This window comes from Orbicella franksi, chromosome 4 (assembly GCF_964199315.1).
Source record: "Orbicella franksi chromosome 4, jaOrbFran1.1, whole genome shotgun sequence".
Taxonomy (NCBI): Eukaryota; Metazoa; Cnidaria; class Anthozoa; order Scleractinia; family Merulinidae; genus Orbicella; species Orbicella franksi.
The window spans coordinates 9,907,019-9,932,164 of record NC_138148.1 but is presented as its reverse complement, the minus strand read 5'-3'; the positions used below and the strand labels follow the sequence as shown (position 1 = coordinate 9,932,164).

Genomic DNA, 25,146 nt, shown 5'->3' with positions numbered 1-25,146 from the left:
TGTTTTATTTACGACACAATTGTCTTGCTCGCGCAGACACAATGAAGATAAATGAAGTGAGCTTTGATTCCAGTGTTAAAAATTCCACACAACGAAACCTCCTTAAAGCAAGTGCAAATCCATTACGCGAAAATGAGTTAATGCGTGGATGTTTGACTTTTGCGAAACGAACAAAAAACACACGCGTGCGGTGAGTTGTTTCGATATTTAAATAACAAAAGCACGTTGAGTTCATTGAAACAAAGAAAGAAACAATAGGCGGAGAGTTCATTGTTTAGTTTACCGCCTCATCATGAGGTAATGAGTATTGTCGCGCATTCATAGCAACCAATGAAAACAGCTCGTTCGGAGCATCGATGAATATTAATAAGCGTCATGACATACCTATACACTTTTTCGAACTGTAAGTAAATGTCCCGAGAACAATAGGCATTCTACGCCATGGTTTTCCACCCGACCCCGTGTTTTCCACCAGACCTCGTGTTTTCCACCAGACCACGTAAACAAACCCTTTTGTAAGCCGCGTATAAGCCAGTTTACTGCAGGGAAAAAGGTAAACCTGTTATTTGCCGGCTAATGGTCGGTCCGTATAGTGAAAAACTGTGACCTCGGGCGTGAACAACACGCGCAGTTTTGAAAATTGGGGAATATTCTCGGATATTCTCCAGTTTTAGCTTATTATTTACACGAACAGAAACTGAGCGTTGTCGCCTGCAGCTATCCTTTGGCTTTCCTGATTGGTTGTTGAGTTGACAAGTGTGACGTTAATGGATCGTATGTTTTACCTTCAGATCACGCCACCGACTGGTACTAAACTATTGGGGACTGAGGTTATTGCTCTGTTGGTTTGTTGCCCTTGGGTTGCTGTTGTCTCTCTGAATCTGTGAAAATACACATCTCACCAAGATGAAACTGTGGCTAGTTGGTGCTTGTGTACTGTTCCTTTCTCTCCCAGCCGGTAAGTGTACATAACGTTCCTTCTGGCGCCGCAATTGAACTCTAGATTTTAAGCACGCCACTCCCTAAAATTGCTCGGATGCAAACTCTCGATGGCGTTGTCTCTTTAATTTATGTGCTACATTTAAGCTTCTGCACTAATAGGTAGATACGACTTCAAGGGGATGCTATTAGAACCTTGCTGGTTTCAAATAGGTTATGACTTCTGCGATATCGTTTGGGATTGTGAACGGTTTAACCACAGCCGTAAACAAAAGCCTTTCTTGGGTTGCTAGCATAATTTTTGGCTGAGGGCCAGAAACAGGAACTCTAGCCCGCGAACTAAATCATTTCGACTTCTTAACTAGATAAGTCGGGGAATAAGAACGGCAAAGAAGAGCCGAGACGCTCCCTAAGAGAGTTTGGAGGATTTTATCGGTACTGATTGATCGAATATCGAAATTTGTACTCACGCGCTCGCTTTTAATTTGATGTGTTATTGTATCGAGAACTCGGGATAGAGAATTGCTTGCAGCAGTAGCTGGTTGATTACCTTATGTCTTTAGAGGTTTTGTGTTTTTGGTGCTTCGACGTTAGGTTTTCGTTTTCGGATAATTTGTTTTCCATACTACTCGATTCGATTATGATATACTTGCTATGTGTGGACGGTCAGTCTAATATTATTACGGCGCTGATGAAACCTCTTTCATCTTTTGGGCAAAACCGATATATTTCGAGCCGATTAAGCTATATCGAGTGCGTTTGCTAACTCCGCGTCGGTTTCATTGGCTCTTTCGACGGAATATCCCAAAAAGGGCGTAAGAACTGCAACCGTTATTGTTAAGGACGGCAAAACAGGCAATGCAGCTTCATCTCCCTCTGTATTAAGTGGCAGTCCCGCTAAAAGCGGTCCACTCGACTTCGGGACCAAAATTAATTTTCCTTCATTTTTTGTCAGTGAAACGGGTTTGACACATATATATAAAAAAGCAATTTATTATTTTCCAATTCCTTTTTTTTGCTTTGCTACGAGCCAAAATTGAATTTTGGCCGAACTGAGGTTGCCGACCGTGATCAGAAAGGTAAAATTCACCGATTTTGTGAAGCGTGCTATGTCGCCTAAAATGCAGCTCACGGAATTTCGTTTTCGTACGAATTTTAAGGCACATTCATTTCTTTGACTGACGAAATATGGAAGCTTTTCGAAAAATTCTAAGCTTACCAGCGAGGCTGGAAGACACCCTACTCCGAGGCCTTTGATCACCTACTAAAATGAAGCCAAATTTGAAGGGGAAAATCTCAAAAGTTGGGTCTAAATGAAGCCCAAAAAGCACATCACAGTAAATTTCATACCTTAATAAACCGTTCTATAAGTTCAAGCCGGTGGGTATCTCCTTGGATTGCACGGGAGAACAGATTAAAATCTGCCACAGTCAGTATGGGTCCGGACGTACTGGACTGACAAAATTTGTTTGGCCCTTCCAAAAATCTCGACAAAATTTGTCTCTGCCAAATTTTTAATTTGTCAAGCGTGGGCGCACTGAATCACAGCAAAATATTTGTTAACCACAAGTGTCAATCACATGGAAATTAACACCATGCTTTGCCGCTTGTTTCTTTGGACCTTTGCCCCTTTTTCTGCTCTCGTCTGCTCTTGAATCCTCAGCTTGGCTGCTTTCAATTTGATTACATGTAGTCGTGAAACTTGCACTTGTACTTGTATTCGGCTCACTCGGGTGGACATACGGATGTACAAATTGAGCAGAGCTTGGTCCTGGAGATGCAGCTGGAACGTTAACGTAGACTTGGGAACCGTAATAGTTGTACTGTGCGAACGGATCGTCATGGAGCATACCGAGGTACGAATCTTCCATGTTTATCGTTTGATTGCCGCGCAAATATAAATTTAATTTTGGCGGACTTCGGACTGAAATACTCCGACTAAAAATGGCTATCTTTAAAACGGGGAACGGGGAATCGGAGAATGGGAATGGGGAATGGGTAATGGGGAACGGGGAACGGGGAACGAGGAATCTTTAAAATGGGGAATCTTTAAAAGCGGGAATCTTTAAAACGGGGAATCTTTAAAAGCGGGAATCTTTAAAATGGGGAATCTTTAAAAGCGGGAATCTTTAAAATGGGGAATCTTTAAAAGCGGGAATCTTTAAAATGGGGAATCTTTAAAAGCGGGAATCTTTAAAATGGGGAATCTTTAAAAGCGGGAATCTTTAAAATGGGGAATCTTTAAAAGCGGGAATCTTTAAAATGGGGAATCTTTAAAAGCGGGAATCTTTAAAATGGGGAATCTTTAAAAGCGGGAATCTTTAAAATGGGGAATCTTTGTGTGAGGAAACAAAATATGTCAATTGTTTTCCTAAAGTTCTTTATTTCATTTGTAAATAGGAGTCAGTAAACCGATAGACTTATTGTTACAGCGATCAGTCTTACGTATAATGCTTTACATGTAGCAGTGCCCAGTGGCTAACCCTTTTAGGGTAATTTTAGGCAATGTTTTTTTAAGACCGCGTGCAAAGAAAAAAGATAACACTATCATGGCCATCTATAATACATTCCTGCGTAGGCAATCACATTGCATAGATGTCATTTGGTCACGCACTCACAACATAGACGTTTAGTTTGCATGGTGCTAGTTATTTAGTTGAATTACATTTCGTGTTCTGTTCGGTTATCAGCAACGTTCTTGTTCGTTAATTATAATAATTTGTAAATTTCAGTGATGTATAAGAAAAGCTGAAAACACGAGTTTTCTTCTTGAGGACAATTTAATGCGGACTTGTTTTAATGAAGAATATGTTATTTATGTGTTTCTGGGGACGCGTGAAACTTCCCAGTAACGAGGTGCAGTACAGAATCTGGGAAAAGAAAGAAAGTAAATATGCTAAGACTCCCGCCTGGATTCAGGTCACAGCCATTTTTCTTATGCAAGATATACGGACAAACTTTTTACCACATTTAAAGAGATTTGTATGGAGACGCCCTGCTGGCCGGAAACCAACAGAAACATCTGTCACTGAGTTTGCCACAAAAGCGTGAGAAAATCATAAACATTACAATAGTACTTTTTCTAATACTGTTCAGATAGCCAATTTCCATGAAGTACATCACCTTTTTAACAAACATTACAGCTCTCTCGGCCGCCAATTCAAGCGTAGTCTATCACAAAACCAAGAACCCATTGTGCGTGCCATATTTTTGTCGTTAAGTAGCATGTCTTTCCAGTAGTACTTGATAACGCTAGGACAAATATCTATCGCTGCGAAACTCGATTTAAAAACGTGACAGTCCGGAGTTCAATTCTTCAGGCGGATCAATTCTTCGGTCGGTGTAGCAGATCTCAAAGAGTAAGAATCGAGATTTGAACCGCTTAAGTAGCCCGCTAAACATATATGCTTTAGCGTGCGATATAATTACAATGAATAATAATTCCCAGAGATTCTCGCTTTTAAAGATTCCCCGTTTTAAAGATTCCCGCTTTTAAAGATTCCCCATTTTAAAGATTCCCGCTTTTAAAGATTCCCCATTTTAAAGATTCCCGCTTTTAAAGATTCCCCATTCTAAAGATTCCCGCTTTTAAAGATTCCCGCTTTTAAAGATTCCCGCTTTTAAAGATTCCCGCTTTTAAAGATTCCCCATTTTAAAGATTCCCCATTTTAAAGATTCCCGCTTTTAAAGATTCCCCATTTTAAAGATTCCCCATTTTAAAGATTCCCCATTTTAAAGATTCCCCATTTTAAAGATTCCCCATTTTAAAGATTCCCGCTTTTAAAGATTCCCCATTTTAAAGATTCCCCATTTTAAAGATTCCCGCTTTTAAAGATTCCCCGTTTTAAAGATTCCCGCTTTTAAAGATTCCCCATTTTAAAGATTCCCGCTTTTAAAGATTCCCGCTTTTAAAGATTCCCGCTTTTAAAGATTCCCCGTTTTAAAGATTCCCGCTTTTAAAGATTCCCGCTTTTAAAGATTCCCCATTTTAAAGATTCCCCGTTCCCCGTTCCCCATTCCCCATCCCCATTCCCATTCCCATTCCCCGTTCCCTGATTCCCCGTTCCTCGTTTTAAAGATAGCCACTAAAAATAGAGATCAAATTTTCTTGATTGACATTTTCCTTCAAATCATGGCGTGTAAATTGACAAATCTGTCAGATTTCACGCCTGACAAAAATTTATCCTGCTCCGAGGCAGGACGACGGCGTCTTTGAAGTTTGGTAAGCCTTGACAAAATTTGGTAGATCTAAAAATCACCGGACGCACTTGTCTCAGGGAATTGATGACAGATTTTTTCGCAAAATAAACAAAAATTTGCCCAGTGCGTCCGGGCCCTATGTTTACAGAGCTATCGCTCGTGTCAAAACTCATTTGCATAACAGTAGCACCCGCTGAAAATACATCTTCTTCCGTTCAGGTTCGTTTGTTGACCTTCTGAGTAGTGGCAAATAGCTTCCTTTAATACTTGTGTACACTCTAGATCCAGTTTTGAGGTGAAGGTTGTGTTAAAGTTGATCAATTCTCAAGACTTGCGAGACTCAAAAGTAAATAATGGCGCTGGTTTGCAGAAATTAACCGTAGCCGTCGTCCTGACCCTTCAATAAATTCTGCCGCAGAGGTAGCACTAGGAGAAGAAGAAAATCGTAAGTTTTCATTTACCGTTTAATGGCAACTAAATCCTGTAATACTGCCAAGACTGCTGGGAGCTTGAGGGCTATATGCCCGAATTTGAAAAACAACAGCAACGAACACTTGCCGGTTGCATCGCTGGGAAATGAACCTGAATGAACGCGACACGCTTGAATGGAACTATGTTTGGGATGAATGATGGGCTTTACTTCTGTTTTATGCTTGATGCTTGTCTTTTAGTATCTTGCACAGCGCATAAAATAAACTTCGGGATCCGTTTATCGGGCCGTTTATACAACGAAAGCTGCACCAGCTTCGTCAAAATGTCACACAAGTTGTAACGTGACATATTACCTGGGACGGGGGTACTCCCCATCTGGGCTATATAGGTATCTGTATGTGAGGCCCCAAAGGGTAGAGTTTTTCAGCCGTTTGGGTCATAAATAGCGTATCGATTTTGGCCGTTTTGGTTATAAATTGGGTTTGTTTTAGTACTCTAGTCTTGAATTGGGTATGTTTCTTAGCAGAAGCTACTTTTTCATCATTATCAATAAGACCTTCAACAAAAGCCCTTCATAACGTATGTTTAGGGCAACTGTGTCAACCGCAACGGTCATAAATAGGCTATCGAATTTTTGGTCAGGTCATAAACAGGGTAGCAAAAAACGCAGATTTTGGTCATAAAGAGGGTAAGGGTTTTGGGAAGTGGGCCGCACACCCCCACTCAACTTTACTGGAAGTACTCCCCTAGGCCAATTACCAAAATCGATACGTCATTTCACAGGCGATCTAACGCGAATTCGGCGGGTTATCGTTCTGTGGGTTTCCACTTTCTTTTAGTAGTGGAAACCCACAGAACGATAACTCGCCGAAATCGCGTCACATCGGCCCGAGGAACTGGCAAACAACAAAGAATACAACACAGCAACAGGGTAAGTAGATTTTATTCACAAAATATAAGAATAATTGACTTTTCAAGCAAAGCCGTCGCATTCCCATACAAACCTTTATAAATTCAAACCGTTGTAACACAACACCTCCATATGCTGCAAGGCGAGAGTCATGTTTCGCGTAGTCAAATTCGGTCGTTATGTAATAGTACATGCCATATGTCACGTTAGCCTGAACGTTCGCATAAAAAGGGAAAAGAAAAGGATAACATTGAGAGCTTGGGCCGCCTGTGGCTATTTATGACCCAAACGGCTGAAAAACTCTACCCTTTGGGGCCTCACATACAGATACCTATATAGCCCAGATAAGGGAGTACCCCCATCCCGGGTAATTGGTCACGTTACAACTTGTGTGACATTTTGACGAAGCTGGTGCAGCTTTCGTTGTATAAACGGCCCGATAAACGGATCCCGAAGTTTATTTTATGCGCTGTGCAAGATACTGAAAGACAAGCATCAAGCATAAAACAGAAGTAAAGCCCATCATTCATCGCAAAACATAGTTCCATTCAAGCGTGTCGCGTTCATTCAGGTTTATTTTCCAGCGATGCAACCGGCAAGTGTTCGTTGCTGTTGTTTTTCAAATTCGGGCATATAGCCCTCAAGCTCCCAGTAGTCTTGGCAGTATTACAGGATTTAGTTGCCATGAAACGGTAAATGAAAACTTACGATTTTCTTCTTCTCCTAGTGCTACCTCTGCGGCAGAATTTATTGAAGGGTCAGGACGACGGCTACGGTTAATTTCTGCAGACCGGCGCCATTATTTACTTTGGAGTCTCGCAAGTCTCGAGAATTGATCAACTTTAACGCAACCTTCACCTCAAAACTGGATCTAGAGTGTACACAATTATTAAAGGAAGCTATTTGCCACTACTCAGAAGGTCAACAAACGAACCTGAACGGAAGAAGATGTATTTTCAGCGGGTGCTATTGTTATGCAAATGAGTTTTGACACGAGCGATAGCTCTGTAAACATACTGACTGTGGCAGATTTTAATCTGTTCTCCCGTGCAATCCAAGGAGATACCCACCGGTTTGAACTTATAGAACGGTTTATTAAGGTATGAAATTTACTGTGATGTGCTTTTTAGGCTTCATCTAGACCCAACTTTTGAGATTTTCCCCTTCAAATTTGGCTTCATTTTAGTAGGTGATCAAAGGCCTCGGAGTAGGGTGTCTTCCAGCCTCGCTGGTAAGCTTAGAATTTTTCGAAAAGCTTCCATATTTCGTCAGTCAAAGAAATGAATGTGCCTTAAAATTCGTACGAAAACGAAATTCCGTGAGTTGCATTTTAGGCGACATAGCACGCTTCACAAAATCGGTGAATTTTACCTTTCTGATCACGGTCGGCAACCTCAGTTCGGCCAAAATTCAATTTTGGCTCGTGGCAAAGCAAAAAAAAGGAATTGGAAAATAATAAATTGCTTTTTTATATATATGTGTCAAACCCTTTTCACTGGCAAAAAATGAAGGAAAATTAATTTTGGTCCCGAAGTCGAGTGGACCGCTTTTAGTGGGACTGCCACTTAAGGTTGCTTCCCACCTTCAAGAGTGAAAAAAATCATTTTTTCTTTCATTTGCCTAAATTGAAGTTTATCATTTTATCTAACATTTACAGCAAAAAACCCTTAAAAATCTCAAAAATCGCTGACGTTATTTAACAAAATTTGTCTTCCAATAAAAGTTAATAAATAATGAAGGTGTCATAATCTCATGTCTCGAAGGAAATTTCGCGGGAAGCGGATTCTTATTTCATGTGATTTGCATATTTTCTCTGTGCATTGCGCGTTCGAGTTTGCTGGGGAAATCTAAAACAGAAAGAAGTCCTTGGGTAAAATCAACAAAAAAAGCAGGGCAAAAGAAGAGAAAAAGGACAGGTTTTGTGGAAGAAAGGAAAAAAAGCCTCGCAGAAAGCGATAAAGGCTCTTGGTTGGGCCAAGCGTCTTTGTCGACATCGATGAACACGAGCGGTCTAATTCAGCTGGTTCACTTAGTTCTTCCGTTGGAGCAAGTCGCTTAAAAATCAAAGCTTTCGATAATGCAACTTACCACGGAGGCTCATCGTCAGAATCAGACGAAACCGATGACGGAGAATTCGAAACGAGCGACACGAAATACCAGAGTATTGTCAATCTGGACGAGCTCAATCGACAGCTTACTGGCCGAGTCACTTGCAGTTTTTATGGAAGTGAAGGAATAAACTTTGAAGAAGTTCCCAGGACTGGACTAGGAGCCAAATGGATTTGCCGTTGTAAAAATCCTGAGTGTTCCTCCGGCGGACTTCGACTAACAGGCCGTGGCCACTCTGCTGCAAAAAGAGTTCTGAGCGTTCTATACCTTCCTCCCCCTGTAAATAAGGATCCATGGTCAAATCAGCTTGAATGTTCTCGCTCGATTCGATTGATTCTCCTTCGGTTGACGCGTTTCGTTGACGCCTTTGGCAACTTTACCCATTGCCAGGATTGCTTTTCTTTCGTCTTGCCGGTCAAAAGATCGAAAACGTGACTGTAATGCAACACTTTTCCCGGGAAATTCCAACCCATTGTAGTTGACGCCAGGAGGTCCTGTTACGCCATTGGCTTGCGGTTTCAAGAGGCGACATAATAGGCACCTTAAGCAACAGACGTTTTCGTTGACGACGGCGACGTGACGACCGATAAGAAATTGGGGTTAGAACGGCGTCAGGTTGCGGTCGCGACAGCAAGTTACATCCTTAAAGAAGGATTTCTCGGGCTAGCATCACATCTTTTTGCTCTGTCCACTCCATCTACGAGTTGAAGATAAACTGTAGTTGAAAAATAACTCGATGGAATTGAACCTTATACTATTCATGTTTTACTAAGAGATGTAAAATCATTGCGAAAAATAACGAAACAATTTAAGTTTATAAACTTTGCCTGCTTTGAAATGTCAAATGTAAAGAGCAAAAATTATTTTACATGTAAAACGTGTATTGCTAAAGCAATTAATTGCGATTTTTAACCAAAGTTTGTATCACCGCTCATTGAGAAAAAAAAAAAAAAACAGGTGTATTTTTAGACTGCCAAGATTACACACACACCTTGTGCTAAACATAGATTTTATTGCTAAACATAGATTTTGAACAAAATCTCGGCTCACCGCGTTTTCATTCGACACAGTGATCGGCCGCTCAAATACAGGAGTTTTGCCAGCTCTTTTGATAACGAATTGTAAACAGCATTCTGCGAAGGATGCAATGATCTTGTATGTACAAGAAACAAAATCCAGGCGAGACAATTTGGTAGCGCGAAGTTTGTCAGCTCTTGTAAACATTAAAAAAATACGCGTACACACTGTTCGAATACAATATTCATCGAGTCGATTAAAAAAGCGTCTATGTTAAACGAAATACCAAGACGAGGGGATTGCCAAAATAAAATCAATGTTATTTCACGCTATAGCAATCTACCGATTATACGTTGAGAAAATCTGAAAAAAAATAATTATACTAAGCGGCATTACGTTGGATGAAAGCAACCTGTTCGCTGAACGCTAGTTTGACATGCGAAAAACAATTTTTCAGTTAAGAAAAAATGAGTCCAGGAATACTTCCAGAACATTGTGTTAAGCATAAAGGCAATCATTATGCAACTTTACCTTGGTTCGGCACCAAAATAGCACAAAAGTAAGCTAAAAGGGATCAAAACAAAAGATCAAGTACTCACGTTGTCGTCGCTATGTGAAACCCCACGTTCTCACGTTCTCGATCTCAGGGCAACGTCAGGTCACAACGTGTTGTACATGCGCAGTGACGTCTCGAAAGAAATGTCACGTTTTCGGTTGCCGTCGTCAGGCAGGCGACGTCTGTTGCTTAAGGTGCCTAATCTCCTGGGGCGGCGCGAGTTGTTTACAAACCTTTTTGAGCGAAAATCTCACGTTTGATTTCTCGTAGAATGTGTCTACTTTGAGCGAATTAATAGGGTATGTAGATTTCACGGATTTTCGTAAAATTTGGCCAAAGCATTCCACGGATAATAACAAACAAAACGGTGTCAGGAAATTATCATATTTGAAATATTTTTCCCGTGGCGACCATTTACGCAACGCGTCTCGTATATTTTTAGCTTCTTCAACTTTGGACTAGGATATATTGGCAACCAATCAGACTATCGAAAAAGCCTGACACCGTTTTGTTGATTGATGCCTGTTGAATAAGATTGTGCAGCCATTTTGCTCGTGCCGCGGCATTCGATACCCGATTAATTCACGAGAACAACTCTCGGTCGTTTCACGGTTTACCGGCTGCTGACACTTCCCAAAAGAAAAAGTCACTTAAATTATATTTTTCTCAAAAACTACATTTATTAAGCTTTCTACTGATATATAGTTTGTTTAGGTTTTATTGAAACTGGCGCACGCACGAATTTTTTCCTGAAGGGCACCCGCGAAGGTGGGAAGTAACCTTAACAGGCGGTGGAAATCCGTCTTATTTATTAGCAAATTGAAAATATTGTTAAATAAGTAAATTGGACGTATAGTTGAAACTCGCTAGGACTCTACTACAAGGCCACTGTGAGGCAGAATTTAAATGCCGTCTGAGAGAGGTACCGTCAATTTAGCACTTCTAGTAGACTCCTAGAAGTTTCTACACGAGAACATTCGTCGGCGTCCTCCCCACCCGTCTACAGTGTCGTATCTCGAGTCTTCCCTCCTTCTTGCAAAATTGACGAAACGAGGGCTACGAAGCCGGACGCCGGGTACAAGGAGCAGGGGAGTCTTAATTTCACGATATTTCTGGCTAAATTAGACGGCGAACGTGCGTAGATTTCCTTCGTCATGTTTATCCATGATCCACCGAACGAAGAACCTTTCAAACTTGATGGGCGCGAGTCTTGTCAAAAACGCGGGCTCGCTGTGCTTCGACCAATCAGAGTTGCAATGAGTATCCCTTGGTAGGGGTTGACACATTATGCCGGCATAATTTCGAGCATAATACTATATGTGGAGCATCGAGCGTAATGCCGGCATAATAGTGCTTTTTTGGCGGCATAATAGTGCCATTTTGCAACATAACAGTTATTTCCTTTTTTAGAGCTACTATTGTCCATTTATTAAGTTAAAACTACAAAATTTCAAGCTATTTTAATGTTCTACATGGTTTCCATTACTATTATCGCACTTAACGGGGGTCCCGGAAAAAATTTTTACGGCACAATTATGACTCACCGGGGTCCGGGAAAAAATTTTTTACGGCATAATTATAACTCACCGGGGTCCGGGAAAAAATTTTGCGGCATAATTACGATTACAATAGTTACAGTCGAGCATAATTTGGAGCATAATAGTCCGTTTTGGGGGCAGTGCCAAAAAGCATAATGCTCGATTTTAGGAGCATAATGTGTCAACCCCTATCCCTTGGGGACAGAACTGTCAAATACAAGTTATTAATCGCAACGAAAAGATTGCGAAAGCGATTAACGCCCTCTTTCCTTCAACGCACCGATTTACCTAGTCTCCTCCGCAGCCGTATTTTGGAATGTCACGCAACGCTCCCCCCAAAGAAACGGCTGCTCACATCCGAACCACATTCTTTTCCTTTTGTGTTTGTGGTTTGTTTGCGCTCTGTTGAACAGACCAATCACATAACAGCAAAGTGTGAATGACGTAAGCTTTCGCGCGAAAAGGTCTGCGGTGCGAACACGCGAGGGATTTCTGGCTTTTGTTTCACGCCGCACGTCGCCAAAAATAGGCGGTGTTCGCAGGTTACGATCATGACGGACGAAAAAAATTGTAAATGAAAGTCCTAAGTACAAGTGCTTCATGTGTTCATCGCTATGTTCAGCTATAAATGAGACAATACATATTTTCTCGAAATGTCAAATTGTAAGCGTCAATCAAGGGCCAAACGCTTCCTACAGATTGTAATCAGGCCGGAGAGAGCGGCATTCAGAACTCGATGTCAACAAATCGAGCGAAGCTACTTGATTTCCTGGTTCCTTTATGAAGTTAAAATAGATATCTTCCTTCTCGACAGTAATTTTTTGAGTTGAAAGCTTCTAATAATTAACTTGAACTTTGAAGAGTCTTCAGCTACATAGAAAGCTCGTGCAAGCGTCGCCGGTATTTTTCGGCGTCCTTAAACAAAAGCCGGAAATCTGTATGTTTATTTGTGACATCTCCCACTACGGGATACAAAGATAAAAAACATTCCCAGATTGGACAAGTTTCAAAGGGCGAATTTGGCGCGAAAACGTTCTTGAAAATGGAACGGAAGCGGTGATTGGCTAATTTCGTGAAAGGAATGTTGTTCGGATGTGAGCAGCCGTTTCTTTGGGGGGAGCGTTGCGTGACATCCCAAAAAACGGCTGCGGAGGAGACTACGTTTTACCGGGCGTTTTACCTTCAATTCAAAGGCCACAAGATTTTCTTTGTCAGCCTATACTGCGTACCAGCACAAAACAGTGGAAGCGTATCTGTCTGGAAGAGATGTGTTTGTTTCTGCCTCAACCGGACTGGCTGGGAAAGCTTGAGTTTTGAGCTCTGTACGCTTTTGATTGTTTTTAAACAATCAAAAGCGTAGCAACGCCATCGTCTTGGTAGTGGTTCCGCTGATTTCGCTCATGAAAGATCAGGACTCGAACCTAATTCCCGTGTCATTTCAGGGTCTTACGTAGGAGACGATTGTTCAGAACAACATTTGCAGGAAATTTTAGATATCAAAGTTCAACTGATGTTTGGAAATACGGATAGTATTTTATAGTTTTGATACGTTCCGCCCTCCCAAATGTAATCTGAGATACTAGTTGCAAGTCACGCCACTCGTCATTTTTGGCGCGAACCTTCAAGCGAGACAAGCTGACCTCTCGCGACTTCTTAGCTCGCTCGGTCGCTTCGCAACCTCTGGACGGCCGCTTCGCGGCTTAAAACCTCTCAGCTCGCTTCGCCGCTTAACTCTTCTGCCCTGAGACTCCTGAGGTCGATTTGTGGCAAGTCTAGTGTAGATCTTGTAGACTCAGTTCACTGTTCGTGGTCAACCTCAGAGTCGAGCGATTTTGTACGCGTCTTTTGAAATACTATCCTCGCGAGCTGAGCCAAGAGTACTAGTGATTCGCCCTCAGTCGTTGCGTTACGTGGCTTTCGTCTGTCGGTTGGGATGATATCGATAAAAGTGATAAAAGAATGCCTACAACCAAATACCCGGCAGTCAGAAATTGTTACGTAATTTTGACAGCATGTCTTTCTTAAAACTCTTGAAAATACGAAACAAATAGTCGTCGTGGTTCACGTTTTCCAATAAACGCTGAATTTGATCTTTTTACGATGTTGTATTGCAGAGGACAGTTAAGAAAAGTGACAAAACAAAACACGCTTGCCTTGACACTTCTCAGTTAAATCGGGGTTCCACTGTTTTAGGGGAAGAGCGTATAACATCTGAGTGATACAGCTGTTTCGAGAAAGATTGTCTTACAAAAGCGTAAAAGCGAACGCGACAATGTCGAAAGTTATTATGGGTGACGGTGGTTTTACAGTTGATTGATTGAAGCGCAAGGTATTTCAGCGTTGGAGAAGGAAACAGTACAAACACGTGTATTCATGCCTTCTCTTTCCTCCTAGCTAAACACCGTGGACCTCAACCGAGTCGCGCCAAACTATTACCACCCATAATACCAGCATTGTCGCGTGCGCTTTTGTGCTGTTGTGGGACAACCTTTATCGAAACAGCTGTATACAATTTGCCTTGGTCCACAGGGTTGTTTGCTTGTTCGTTTGTCTGTACGTTTCTTGATTGATTGACTGACTGATGTATTGTTGTTTCCTAATTATCAGCTTTGGGTTTGAAGTGCTATTATTGTACCTCGACTACGTCATGGGACGATTGTGAAACGAGAAGTGTAGATTGCCTGGCTGGTCAGGATAGATGCGCCAAGGTGTACTTGAAATACGGCTCGGCCGAGGTGTTCGCCAAATATTGCACTGCCAGTGCTGGATGTTCCCAAGACGGCAACCCTACCTGCAAAGGTCAAATTGGCTCGTTTAAATGTGACATCAACTGTTGTGATGGTAACAACTGCAACGCTGGCTCGACCTCTGGTATCAGTGGTATCCTGTTGATGACATGCGCCCTGGCATCTCTGATGATTCTCGTTAAAGCTTGACATTGGAGTCAGTTCACAGCAGAGTTGCAACTTAGTTTTTTAAAGTTTAAAGTTTCATAAACAAAAATAGATGTAGTGAAAGAAAATAACGACAGAATGACCGTCTTAACTAGATGCAGCATTTGTAAGCTATAAGAATATAGATGCAGCTCACAAATACAACACTTTTACATTATTGCAGGAGTCAATTTCTCTCACAAAGGCAAACCTCCCACGAAGACGCTCTGTGGCCTTGTCATGCAATCTCGAAGAATAGCTTCGCTAAAATAGCCTCCCACGCAGACCCTCTTAAGGCTCGTCACGTAATCTTTTCGTGGGACGCGCCCCAGGAACGGTACTGTGCTACGCACAGCCATTGGGATTTCTCGACTTTGCTCCTTTCCTAACCTCGCGCAGCGGATTATATAAAGAGGAATTAGAGAGCAATCTTCACCAGGGCTCTCTGGCGCCATTACTAAAATAAAACAAAGTACTCGCGAGCGAATTCCTGCTAGCTACGAACACTATTTTATTCTCGGAGCGGACGAAATACCCCTTTCTCCCCTCTACCCGTAAATCCCTCAGATTTTCTTTAGGGACCAAAAACTCTCCTCTCATCTCGTGTACCGGAAATTCTCGAATAAGCGTCCCGGACGCTGATTTCAATTTGGGAGAAGCCGGGGGCGCTTATTCGAGGGGGCGCTTAATCGAGGAGGGGGGGGGGGGGAGGGGTATTTAATTTTTCCCAAATCGTAGCCTGACATGATCAATTTTGTAATTACATCATCTGCGTGTAACAAACTACATAAGCTGTTTATCGGCGCTTATTTTAAGATAGGAGGGACGCTTAATTGGAGGGGGCGCTAATTCGAGGATTAACAGTATGCTTTTGTATCACCTTCCATACGGCGGCTGAGCCCGCGGTACGAGCGGCAGTCAAAACTGAGCTGTCCTACGTAGCTTAAAAAAATTAAGACATTGCTCAAGTTGCTTTGGCCTCTTCTAATACTTAACTTGAGAATTCCAGGTTTAATTTGACGAGGAACAGCATGTTTTGTTCAAAATAAGACATCAATTATCCTACCTGGCCATGGCGACAATCGACGAACTTCGTGAGAGAGTCTCCTGAGATAGAACTCCACGCCGGCGACCCATTTTTGGCGCCAAATTAGAAGCTGGGAGACACAAAATGTTTCATATTTTTCACTTTTACAATCTGATAGGTCTTTGGGAGTTGTATATCCCTTTTCGCGTATATTTAATGTCATCTTAAGTGAGAAAAGTTACCTGATTTCAATAGATAGATAGATAGATAGATAGATAGATAGATAGATAGATAGATAGATAGATAGAAACTTTATTAAGAATGTCATCAACCACCTAGCTGGGGAAAAACTCCCCTACTAATACGGAGACATAACAAAAACGAGTTAAATTAAAAAAAAAAACAAAAAAAACCTATAGCTATTTACAATAGTAAAATTTAAATCCAAGTTAAAATATGTTATGAGACTATGTACAGTGGATTTTATAATACAATAATACATACTTAAAAAAAAAAAAAATTCTTTAGGAGGAGGAGAGCGGACAGCCTCTGCAGCCATCATCTAATAATGCATGAAGATTGTTGAGATTTCTGATGTTCGTCTTAAAAGTGCTGAGAGATGTGGCCTCTCTTATGCTCTTTGGTAATTTTGACCACAATTTGGGTCCTAGATATCTGATCGAGTGCTTACCATATTTCACCGAGTTAAACCTTGGCATTGTAAAGTCAGATTGTCTTAAGTTATACGAACTAGGGTTATTGCTGAAAAAAATCACAGAGATAATAGGGGCATAACTTATGTTTAACTTTATACATCAAAATAGAGAGGTCTTGAAGTCGTCTATTAAGTAATGTGGGCAGACCGGCCCTCGCGAGCAGTTGATTATAGCTTGAGCTGTTGTCCTTAAAAACTGCTCTGGGGCCTCTTTCTTGTATTCTCTCCAGTTTTCTAGTATCGCTAGCTTTACAAAAGTGCCATACTAAGAAAAATGCTGTTCCTGTTAACTTACATTGACGTCAGGACAGTAAATTTTTCCCGCCTACTGAATCCTGATTGGTCAACGAGGAATAAAACACAAATAGCGGTGATAAACATATTAAAGTTTTATTCCTCGTTAAACTACGATGGCCCAAGAACAAAAGCCTGATTGGTCAATTCAAATTTTAGGCGCGCTAGCTTCATTTTCTGGTAAAAAATAATTTTTATTTCTATTTTCTGTACGTGGGAAAAAATTATTTTCCGGGGAAAATGCCATTAAAATGCTCGAATAATGCTTAATGCTTTTGCCTCACTGAAATGCTCGAAAAAATGCTGGGATAATATACAAAAGCCTTTTAAGAGGTACCAAGATCCTGTTTTTTGGGCGTGGTTTGAATATTTTTTCTCCCCTAAGAGGTACCAATTCTAAAACAACACTTTTTTTTAATAACTGACCATTTCATAATTTAAATAGCGAGACAGAAGATTGCTTCAAATACCTTCACTCGTAAAGTTGATTGTTAAATATCTCCTGTCATACGCATTTTTTTTTTCGGCTCAATACCCTGAACGGTACTACAAAAGCTCGCGCCGAGGAACTTTTGAGGCCGAACACCGATTTAAGGTACCAAAATCGTTTTTTTTTAGCTCCATAAATGGCCCAATAGGTACGAGGAGCACCCTGGTCTTTTTCATATGTGAATTTCGTCCCCCCGCTCCGGGTTGTCATTTTGTTGTTGTCTGTTGATATTAACCCACCTCTTACGGACCGGAAATCAATTTCTAGCCGAACTAGGCGAGGAATTTACGGCATGGAATCCAGACGTAATTTATTTGCGCAGTCATTTGTTCTGTATTGTTCTCCGTCAGAAAGATCGCTATCGTTCTTTTCTGATTGGCGGCTGAACTGAATATTCACAAAATATTGTGCCGACTAACTAACAGAGTGCACAAATTGAAATCACTTGTGCATCATAGGGAAAACAGAGCGCCTGAACATGCAACTGTGGCTAGTTGGGGTTGGTTTTCTCTACCTTTCGCTTCCAGTCGGTAAGTGGGTATGTCTCAAGTCCTGAGCCTTTGCAGCAAGACTTGATATTATATAAATTAACGAGGGCTGCTGATGCCTTCGAGTTCTTCCTCAAGCGCGCAATTGCATTGCGAGCAGTCTGTCTCTTTTCTAATTTTCCTTTGGCTCGAAAGAAAGCGAAGAACTCTAGGAACCAGCCGGATCCAAGGGAACATAATGCAACCCCTTCTGTTTCTTGCATGGGAAAGAGGACGAATGTAGCATGGAGGAAAAGAAGGCGACTGGCTTTTGTCTATTTTGCAGTTAGAAGAGTGACTATGTGTACATCCGCATGTTCATTTGTCGGACCAGAATGACACACAGTTGTTTTCGGCCCAACAGATATCTGCTTTGTTCATAGACTTCGCCGAATGAGTAGAACATTGAACTAACTACAGCCACACAACAGCAGAACACAAGAATAACTGCCAAAAAACACGTTACGGCATGATAAATTGAACTATAGAGGGGATTTTCCCTCTTTTTGGAAAATTACGAAAAATTGTTGACATTGCGTGACATCGGTAAAAAAGGTCCTATGGCGACCGTATCGTAACAGAAACATCTGTCATTGAGTTTTGCCTTTAAAACGAAATGTTATGTTCCTACATGTTGAAATTATTACTCCGTCTAATCTAAGGACTGCTTGGTTAGTCATCTTATTTACGCGACAGCCTTCTCGGGCCGCTATTTGAATGTCACGCAACGCAGAAACTTGGAAATTCATGTTACATGTAATTTAAAATTTTCTAAAACGTCAGGTTGGTCTTGCATCTGATGGAACTAAAACCTCGGAAAGATAGAAAACTTTTCATTTTGGAACATGACAACGTCACATGAAAACGATAACTCGGGGAGCCTCTGGAGGCAAAACCGACTGTCGTCTAGGGAAGGTACTTTTTTTTTTTTGCTGGAGGAGAGGGGCAGGGGGGCGGAAGGGTAGGCCCGGGCTTCGGAGGATAGCGTTTTTACAAATTGGGTTGGGCCAAAAACCTCGTTTGTTCGCAGCCGGGGGAGGGTCACTTTGTCGCAAATCGTGTGTTTACATAATCAAACCCCTTTTAACGCGTCTAGAATTGATTGTTTAGTTGACCGGAAAGCGGCAGGTATATTTTGCAGGTTGCAGGTTGAAATTTAATTATAACTGGAAAACCGCTGGCACTAAAAATAATTAATAACCTATATACTCGTCAGGGGTTCTTACATAAGGTAGTTCGCCCCTTTCACATAGTGAAAACACGATCGATCCGCTATAAGTACTTATCGATTGACACGCTGAGACCAGTGAAATCTCTTCAAAGCCATCTGGATGGCCGCTCCACAGATGCTTCCATCGATTCCAGATTTGGCCAGGGTCTTCCCTCAACAACACAAGATTGCCATCACAAATGAAGCAAATAAATAAAGAAATGAAATAATATAAGATTTTAACCGATGGAATATACTAGCACAAGCTCAGTGTACTTTCATTTTGGTACTCACAGGGAAGAAACCAAATTCAGCAGATATTTCAGATGATATTTGAGATGTTTCTTCAAAAACAATAATTCATTGCAGGCTTAAGATCATAGGAATATACTCTCCTCCCATCGCTTCGGCCGGTTTCGCACCTAGGAGGAAGCCACGTTGCTGAGCGATTGTAAACAGCGTCATGTAACCGTTACGGTATGTCTACCACCTGTACATTTCTTTTGAGTGCCAGCGGTTTTCCAGTTATAATTAAATTTCAACCTGCAACCTGCGACCTGCAAAATATACCTGCCGACCGTAAAGGGACAGGCATCGAGTCTGTCATCGTTAGTAACTGTAGCCAACCAAAGAAAACATTGTACGATTTGTTTGTCTTTTGTTCTAGAGAATCTAAGAGTGTGTTGTAATCTAACTCGGGACGTTATGTGAGGCAAAATATATATGTTCAGAATTCTGTCGTGGGTGAGTGATTTTAGCGTGAGCTTTATCGGGAAAACATCGTGTTGACAGGCAAACATCTAATTCCCAACAACTTTTTTCGACATTCAAGTTAACAACCATGTGCAGTGTTTGGAAAACTAAGACTTTCATGTACAAGCAAAACTACCAGCCAAGATCACTCCACATTATTTACAGCTGTTGAAAAGTTATATTGAAAAACTGTCGTCTCCCAACTAACACTATTGTCTCTCTCACCTCGTGCCCGCGTAATGACAACGGCAATGTTTCCGCACAGGGTCAGTACTAGCCTGCACTACAGGCGGATTAGGGGGCTCTAACGCGTTACACGAGCGCGCGCACGAAGCGCTTCGCGTTCTCGCGCCTCGCGCGCGCTTGTGTATCGCGTTAGAACCCGCTAATCCGCCTGTTCTGCAGGCTAGGTCAGTTCAGGTATAAACTCAGTCTCCGGTGACGATACGTAACTTAAGATGCTCGAGCTTGAACCGACAACTCGATCTACAACATCACTTTGCGAGTCATTTTCGACCTCGGAAAGTGATGAGCCTTGTTGTTGCACATTTCTTAACGGGGGATGCCGATAAGGAGGTTGCTGACGTTCCATAGACTTGTACTGCAAGCTGCCAATGTGCGCTTTGATCGTTGCAACCTTTTTAGGGACCGTTCATTTTTTATGGGGGAGGGGGGGCTGGTGAGATTTGGGAAGCACCATTTAAAAATCGCATGACCCCCCCTCAGCTTACCAATTTTTTCACGTGCCCCCCCCTTATAGCGGTCATTTTTTGGGATGACCCCCCCCAAAAAAAAATTAAACAAACAATATTTAGATTTCAACTTTTTTAATATTTCTCTATTATCCCCCTACTTCACGTTTTGTGCTCACTGTGAAGACAATATTTACAATCCCTATACTACAGAGAGCTGTTGTTTGAAAAACAAATCAAAAGAAAGAGAAGTCAATTTCGGATCTCCTAGTTATGGCTCGCCCTGAGCGTGTGGCATTTGGCCTCTCATTGGCATCTCCCTCATCTGAATTGATGAATGCCCACAGTTTTAATGTAAAACAGATCAAATGTATAGAAGCTAAGTTGACGAAGGTCACGCAGGACATGGAAGCACTAGAAAATAAGAGCAATTTATATATTATTAATATATAAATATTTAATATATTAATATTTCTCTATTATCCCCCTACTTCACGTTTTGTGCTCACTGTGAAGACAATATTTACAATCCCTATACTACAAAGAGCTGTTGTTTGAAAAACAAATCAAAAGAAAGAGAAGTCAATTTCGGATCTCCTAGTTATGGCTCGCCCTGAGCGTGTGGCATTTGGCCTCTCATTGGCATCTCCCTCATCTGAATTGATGAATGCCCACAGTTTTAATGTAAAACAGATCAAATGTATAGAAGCTAAGTTGACGAAGGTCACGCAGGACATGGAAGCACTAGAAAATAAGAGCAATTTATATATTATTAATATATAAATATTTAATATATTAATATTTCTCTATTATCCCCCTACTTCACGTTTTGTGCTCACTGTGAAGACAATATTTACAATCCCTATACTACAAAGAGCTGTTGTTTGAAAAACAAATCAAAAGAAAGAGAAGTCAATTTCGGATCTCCTAGTTATGGCTCGCCCTGAGCGTGTGGCATTTGGCCTCTCATTGGCATCTCCCTCATCTGAATTGATGAATGCCCACAGTTTTAATGTAAAACAGATCAAATGTATAGAAGCTAAGTTGACGAAGGTCACGCAGGACATGGAAGCATTAGAAAATAAGAGCAATTATAACAGCATATTCAAGGGCATACGCAAACAGCACATCAACAAAAGGAGAAGGAAAAAATAAAACCGCAGAAAGTCAAATGAAAGAAAGAGGAAGCGGACTGAAAACAACGTCCAACGAGTTTAGGGAATCTGTGTTGGAAACCCGCTAGGAAATGATCTTCCACAATGCCTTGTGTACCCTCCTAGAACGGCCGTCCCGGAAGAGTGTATTAAAGTTGAGGATGTTGCCACGTCGTTATTTAGAAGAGATGGGCCATACATCGTACAGCTCTTGGAAGGGAATTATTTCACCAATGCTGCAAGAAGCAGAATCACCACCAACCTTGAGCAGGAAGTCAGAGATTATGTTTACACCTTCATGTATCCTGAAGAGTACACTCTGACGGAAAGCATTGCTGCTTCTTGCAGCATCGGTGAAAGAGACTCCCATAGCAGCACAAGCGGCGACGAAGAACTCGACGACAGCGAAGATGAAGATGAGTGCCAGTGAAAGTTGCATTCGAAAATAACAGTGTTAAATACTTCTTTTCAGTAGCTACAAATGCTTTTTGTCGCCAAACGTTTTTTTAAAGCAGAAGGAAAGTTTGTAATAAATTTGTATCCTGCCTTCTATGTTTATTCTATAGCAATTTTTTTGATATTCAAACATTATGCCATTTTAAAGTTTTACTAAAATATTTCACGTGACCCCCCCTTTTTCCCTTATTTTTTTGGGATGGCCCCCCCTCGAAAGCCATTTTTTTTCGCATGGCCCCCCCCCAACCCCACCAGCCCCCCCTACCTGATAAAAAATGAACGGTCCCTTAGCTTTCTTCCCTTTAAGAGTAATCTCATGATGGGAAAAGTACAAATTATGATAGCTCGTTCACCCCCACTGCCACTTGTTCCTGAACCCGATGTGCCGTCTTCCTGATGCCTCAAAACATAGTCAGAGGAGAAGCGGGCATTCTTTTTAGAATGGCGAGGCAGGAAACACCCACAATAACCATAAGTTGCTCCAGCTGACCTCATGAAGTTATCGTAGTCACCAAAAGCACATTTCCCTCTTTCTATCCCCGGAATATCTTCGCCCATCTTCAAGTTTTCACCGTACAATCACACGTCACGCAGTTAGCTGCTTTGTGCGCGGATGGAGCGACCAGAACACGGTTATACGAGTAACACCTCCGGTTAGTTATTTTCTCTTCCGGTCATTTTTGTCTTGAAGGGACTGTTGAATAGACTGGTGAAAGTCAGACGTTTTCGTGTGGGTGTTTGTGGAGGGTCGTGCATCAATCCACGAGGGGCACGAATTTCTAAAATACCCCGGCCCAACCTCTGCGCCCTCCTCCAACAACAACAAAAAATACCTTCCCTTACATATTTGATACATAAGAGCTCACCCTAGACCACACTGGGCTAGCTCGCACCAAAACCACGTTATGTGCCCAAGGATCTTAACAAGAGTTTTACCATCTCAAAAAAGTGCAAGAACAAGTTTGACTGTCTCATTTATGAAATGTTTTTTTTATTAATGAGCTGAGCCCAAGTCTCAATGTACAGTCAGACTCAATTCGTGCGAAAGTCTTTCATTTTAATCATTTTTAATTATGTTATTCTTGCATGATTTTTATTGTTTTTAACACCCTTTTTTAACATTTTCATACTTAACACACTTTTATTTCTTTGTTTTATATTTATACTTATGCACAATATTTATCTTCAATTTTGAGCCTGATAATGACCGAAAAATCAATACGCCCCAAAACATTACGCGTACGATTCCCATATTTGTAGAGCATGACATAAATAAACGACAGGCTCCATTTGGCACCAATACTACGCTGGGATATTTTTTCGCGGACATTGTCTGCTCCGAGAAGCGAATAGTTTTCCGAAAGCTGCATAGCTGCTTTAATTGCTTTAGATGATCACTCGTGTGTAAAATATTTGATGGATTATAATGGCTCATATACCATGATGGCTAAGCCAGTGAAAACTCTTGATTTGCATTATCCAATGATCCAGCCTTTAATAACATCTTTTAACGTGTGCCTTTAAGCCGATCAAAAGTTTCCGTTTCCGGAGAAACAGGAGACTCAGTTTAATCAAAAGAAGGCCACAGACGTCAATTTTCATTTTACCAACCTCGCGATCCCCCGGCCCCATATACAACCCCCTGGGGGTTATATATATGTAACCCCCTATATATAGCCCCTCATATATTATACGAACCCACAACGTGACCATCTCCCAGTTGGTCTGATCACTGCACCAGTATCTTCACTATCTACGGGTATATTACGAACTCACGAAGTGACCAGCTCCCAATTGGCTTGATAGCTCAGTTGGCAGAGCACTATACCGGTATCGCAGAGGTCATGGGTTCGAATCTTGTGCAAGCCTGAACTTTATAAGGCATTATTTTCATAGCTGCTTTAGTTGTGTGCATAACATAATGATCACTCATGTTATTTTACATATTTGTTTTCTTTGCGTTGCGTTTTCAGCACTGGGTTTGAGGTGTTATGTTTGTAGCTCCTCCAAGTCATGGGACGACTGCAAGACAACAAGTCACATTTGTCCGAATGGCTTTGACATGTGTAGCAAAGTGTACTTTAAGAACGCCGGCATTCAATCTTTCAGGAAATACTGCATTCCCAAAGCTGGATGCAGTAAGGACACCGACCCTACATGTAAAAATGCCGTTGGATCGTTCGAATGCCAAATTGACTGCTGTTCCACCGGCGACTGCAATGCCGGTACAACTGTCCGTGTCAGTGGTATCATGTTGCTGACATGCGCCCTGGCATATCTGATGATTGTTGCCAAAGCTTGAAAACTTTAGTCGAGTTTAAAGTTTAAAGAAAGCTGTTATAAACCCGTTTAGAGACATATTTAAAGCTAGCTGTTGTTCGATCACTTAATGGCTTAGCGGTTGGTTAGTAGCTCTTGGTAATAATTCTTGTTTGATCTATTGCATTTCAACATCTTATTTGGTGCGACTTTCGACGTGCGTGGTTTCAGTTACGCATGGGCAGACTATTATTTGTAGGCAATTATTTGCAGATCACGTGGTAGGCTCTCGGTCAATGGAAAGGAAGAAATGCATCGAATGAAAATTTAATTTGTCGGTGACAGCAGCTTTTTCTCAAAAAATAAAAAAAAAATAAAAAAAATAAAAATACCTTAATGACAAAAAAGATATGTGACTAAAGCTTTCACTAATGAACTGAACCTATCACCATATTTATTTTACATGAGGTCTATATAGGAAAGTATGTTCTGTCACACTCTGAAATGATCATCTCTCTACGGCAGCTGCGCCCGCAGTACGAGCGGCAGTTAAAACTGAACTGAACTGTCCTACCGAAACTACACGGCCAGCTACGCGATAATAGCCTTTTTCTTCGCAGCTAACAAAAATAAAGACTTTGCCAAAGTTGCTTTGGCCTCTTCTAATAGTTAACTTGAGAATTCCGGATTTAATCTGGTGAGGAACAGCATATTTTGTTCAAAATAACACAACTCGACGAACTACGAGCGAGTTGCCATGCTGGACGCTGGCGACCCTTTCTTTGGCGCCAAATTAGAAGAAGCTCGGGAGACACAAAATGTTTCGTATTTGTCACTTTTTACAATCTGATATGGTTTATGGAGTTGTAAATCCCTTTTCGTGAATATTTAATCCAGTCTCCAGTGAAAAAATTTGCCTGACATCAGTGCCTTTC

At 41.4% G+C, this 25,146-nt stretch overlaps 2 protein-coding genes across 2 annotated transcripts; both read left to right on the top strand.

Annotated features, from left to right (window-relative positions):
• Positions 1-556: 556 nt before the first annotated feature.
• Positions 557-15,241, top strand: LOC145483345 (uncharacterized). The gene is made up of 2 exons (XM_081461850.1): positions 557-958; positions 14,309-15,241. Exons 1-2 carry the CDS (start codon positions 907-909, stop codon positions 14,635-14,637), a joined length of 381 nt encoding a protein of 126 aa, XP_081317976.1. The 5' UTR covers positions 557-906; the 3' UTR covers positions 14,638-15,241.
• A 1,927-nt stretch (positions 15,242-17,168) lies between these two features.
• On the top strand, positions 17,169-24,366 carry LOC145485743 (uncharacterized). Its single transcript, XM_081464360.1, has 2 exons — positions 17,169-17,690; positions 23,926-24,366. Exons 1-2 carry the CDS (start codon positions 17,639-17,641, stop codon positions 24,252-24,254), a joined length of 381 nt encoding a protein of 126 aa, XP_081320486.1. The 5' UTR covers positions 17,169-17,638; the 3' UTR covers positions 24,255-24,366.
• The last annotated feature ends 780 nt before the right edge of the window (positions 24,367-25,146 follow it).

What these genes read in the sequence shown, in the direction of transcription:
- LOC145483345 (XM_081461850.1), top strand. Translation starts at nt 907, where the DNA reads ATGAAACTGTGGCTAGTTGGTGCTTGTGTACTGTTCCTTTCTCTCCCA. An exon ending in GTTCCTTTCTCTCCCAGCCG is followed by an intron (nt 959 to 14,308) that starts GTAAGTGTACAT and finishes CCTAATTATCAG; the next exon opens with CTTTGGGTTTGAAGTGCTAT.
- LOC145485743 (XM_081464360.1), top strand. Translation starts at nt 17,639, where the DNA reads ATGCAACTGTGGCTAGTTGGGGTTGGTTTTCTCTACCTTTCGCTTCCA. An exon ending in CTACCTTTCGCTTCCAGTCG is followed by an intron (nt 17,691 to 23,925) that starts GTAAGTGGGTAT and finishes TTGCGTTTTCAG; the next exon opens with CACTGGGTTTGAGGTGTTAT.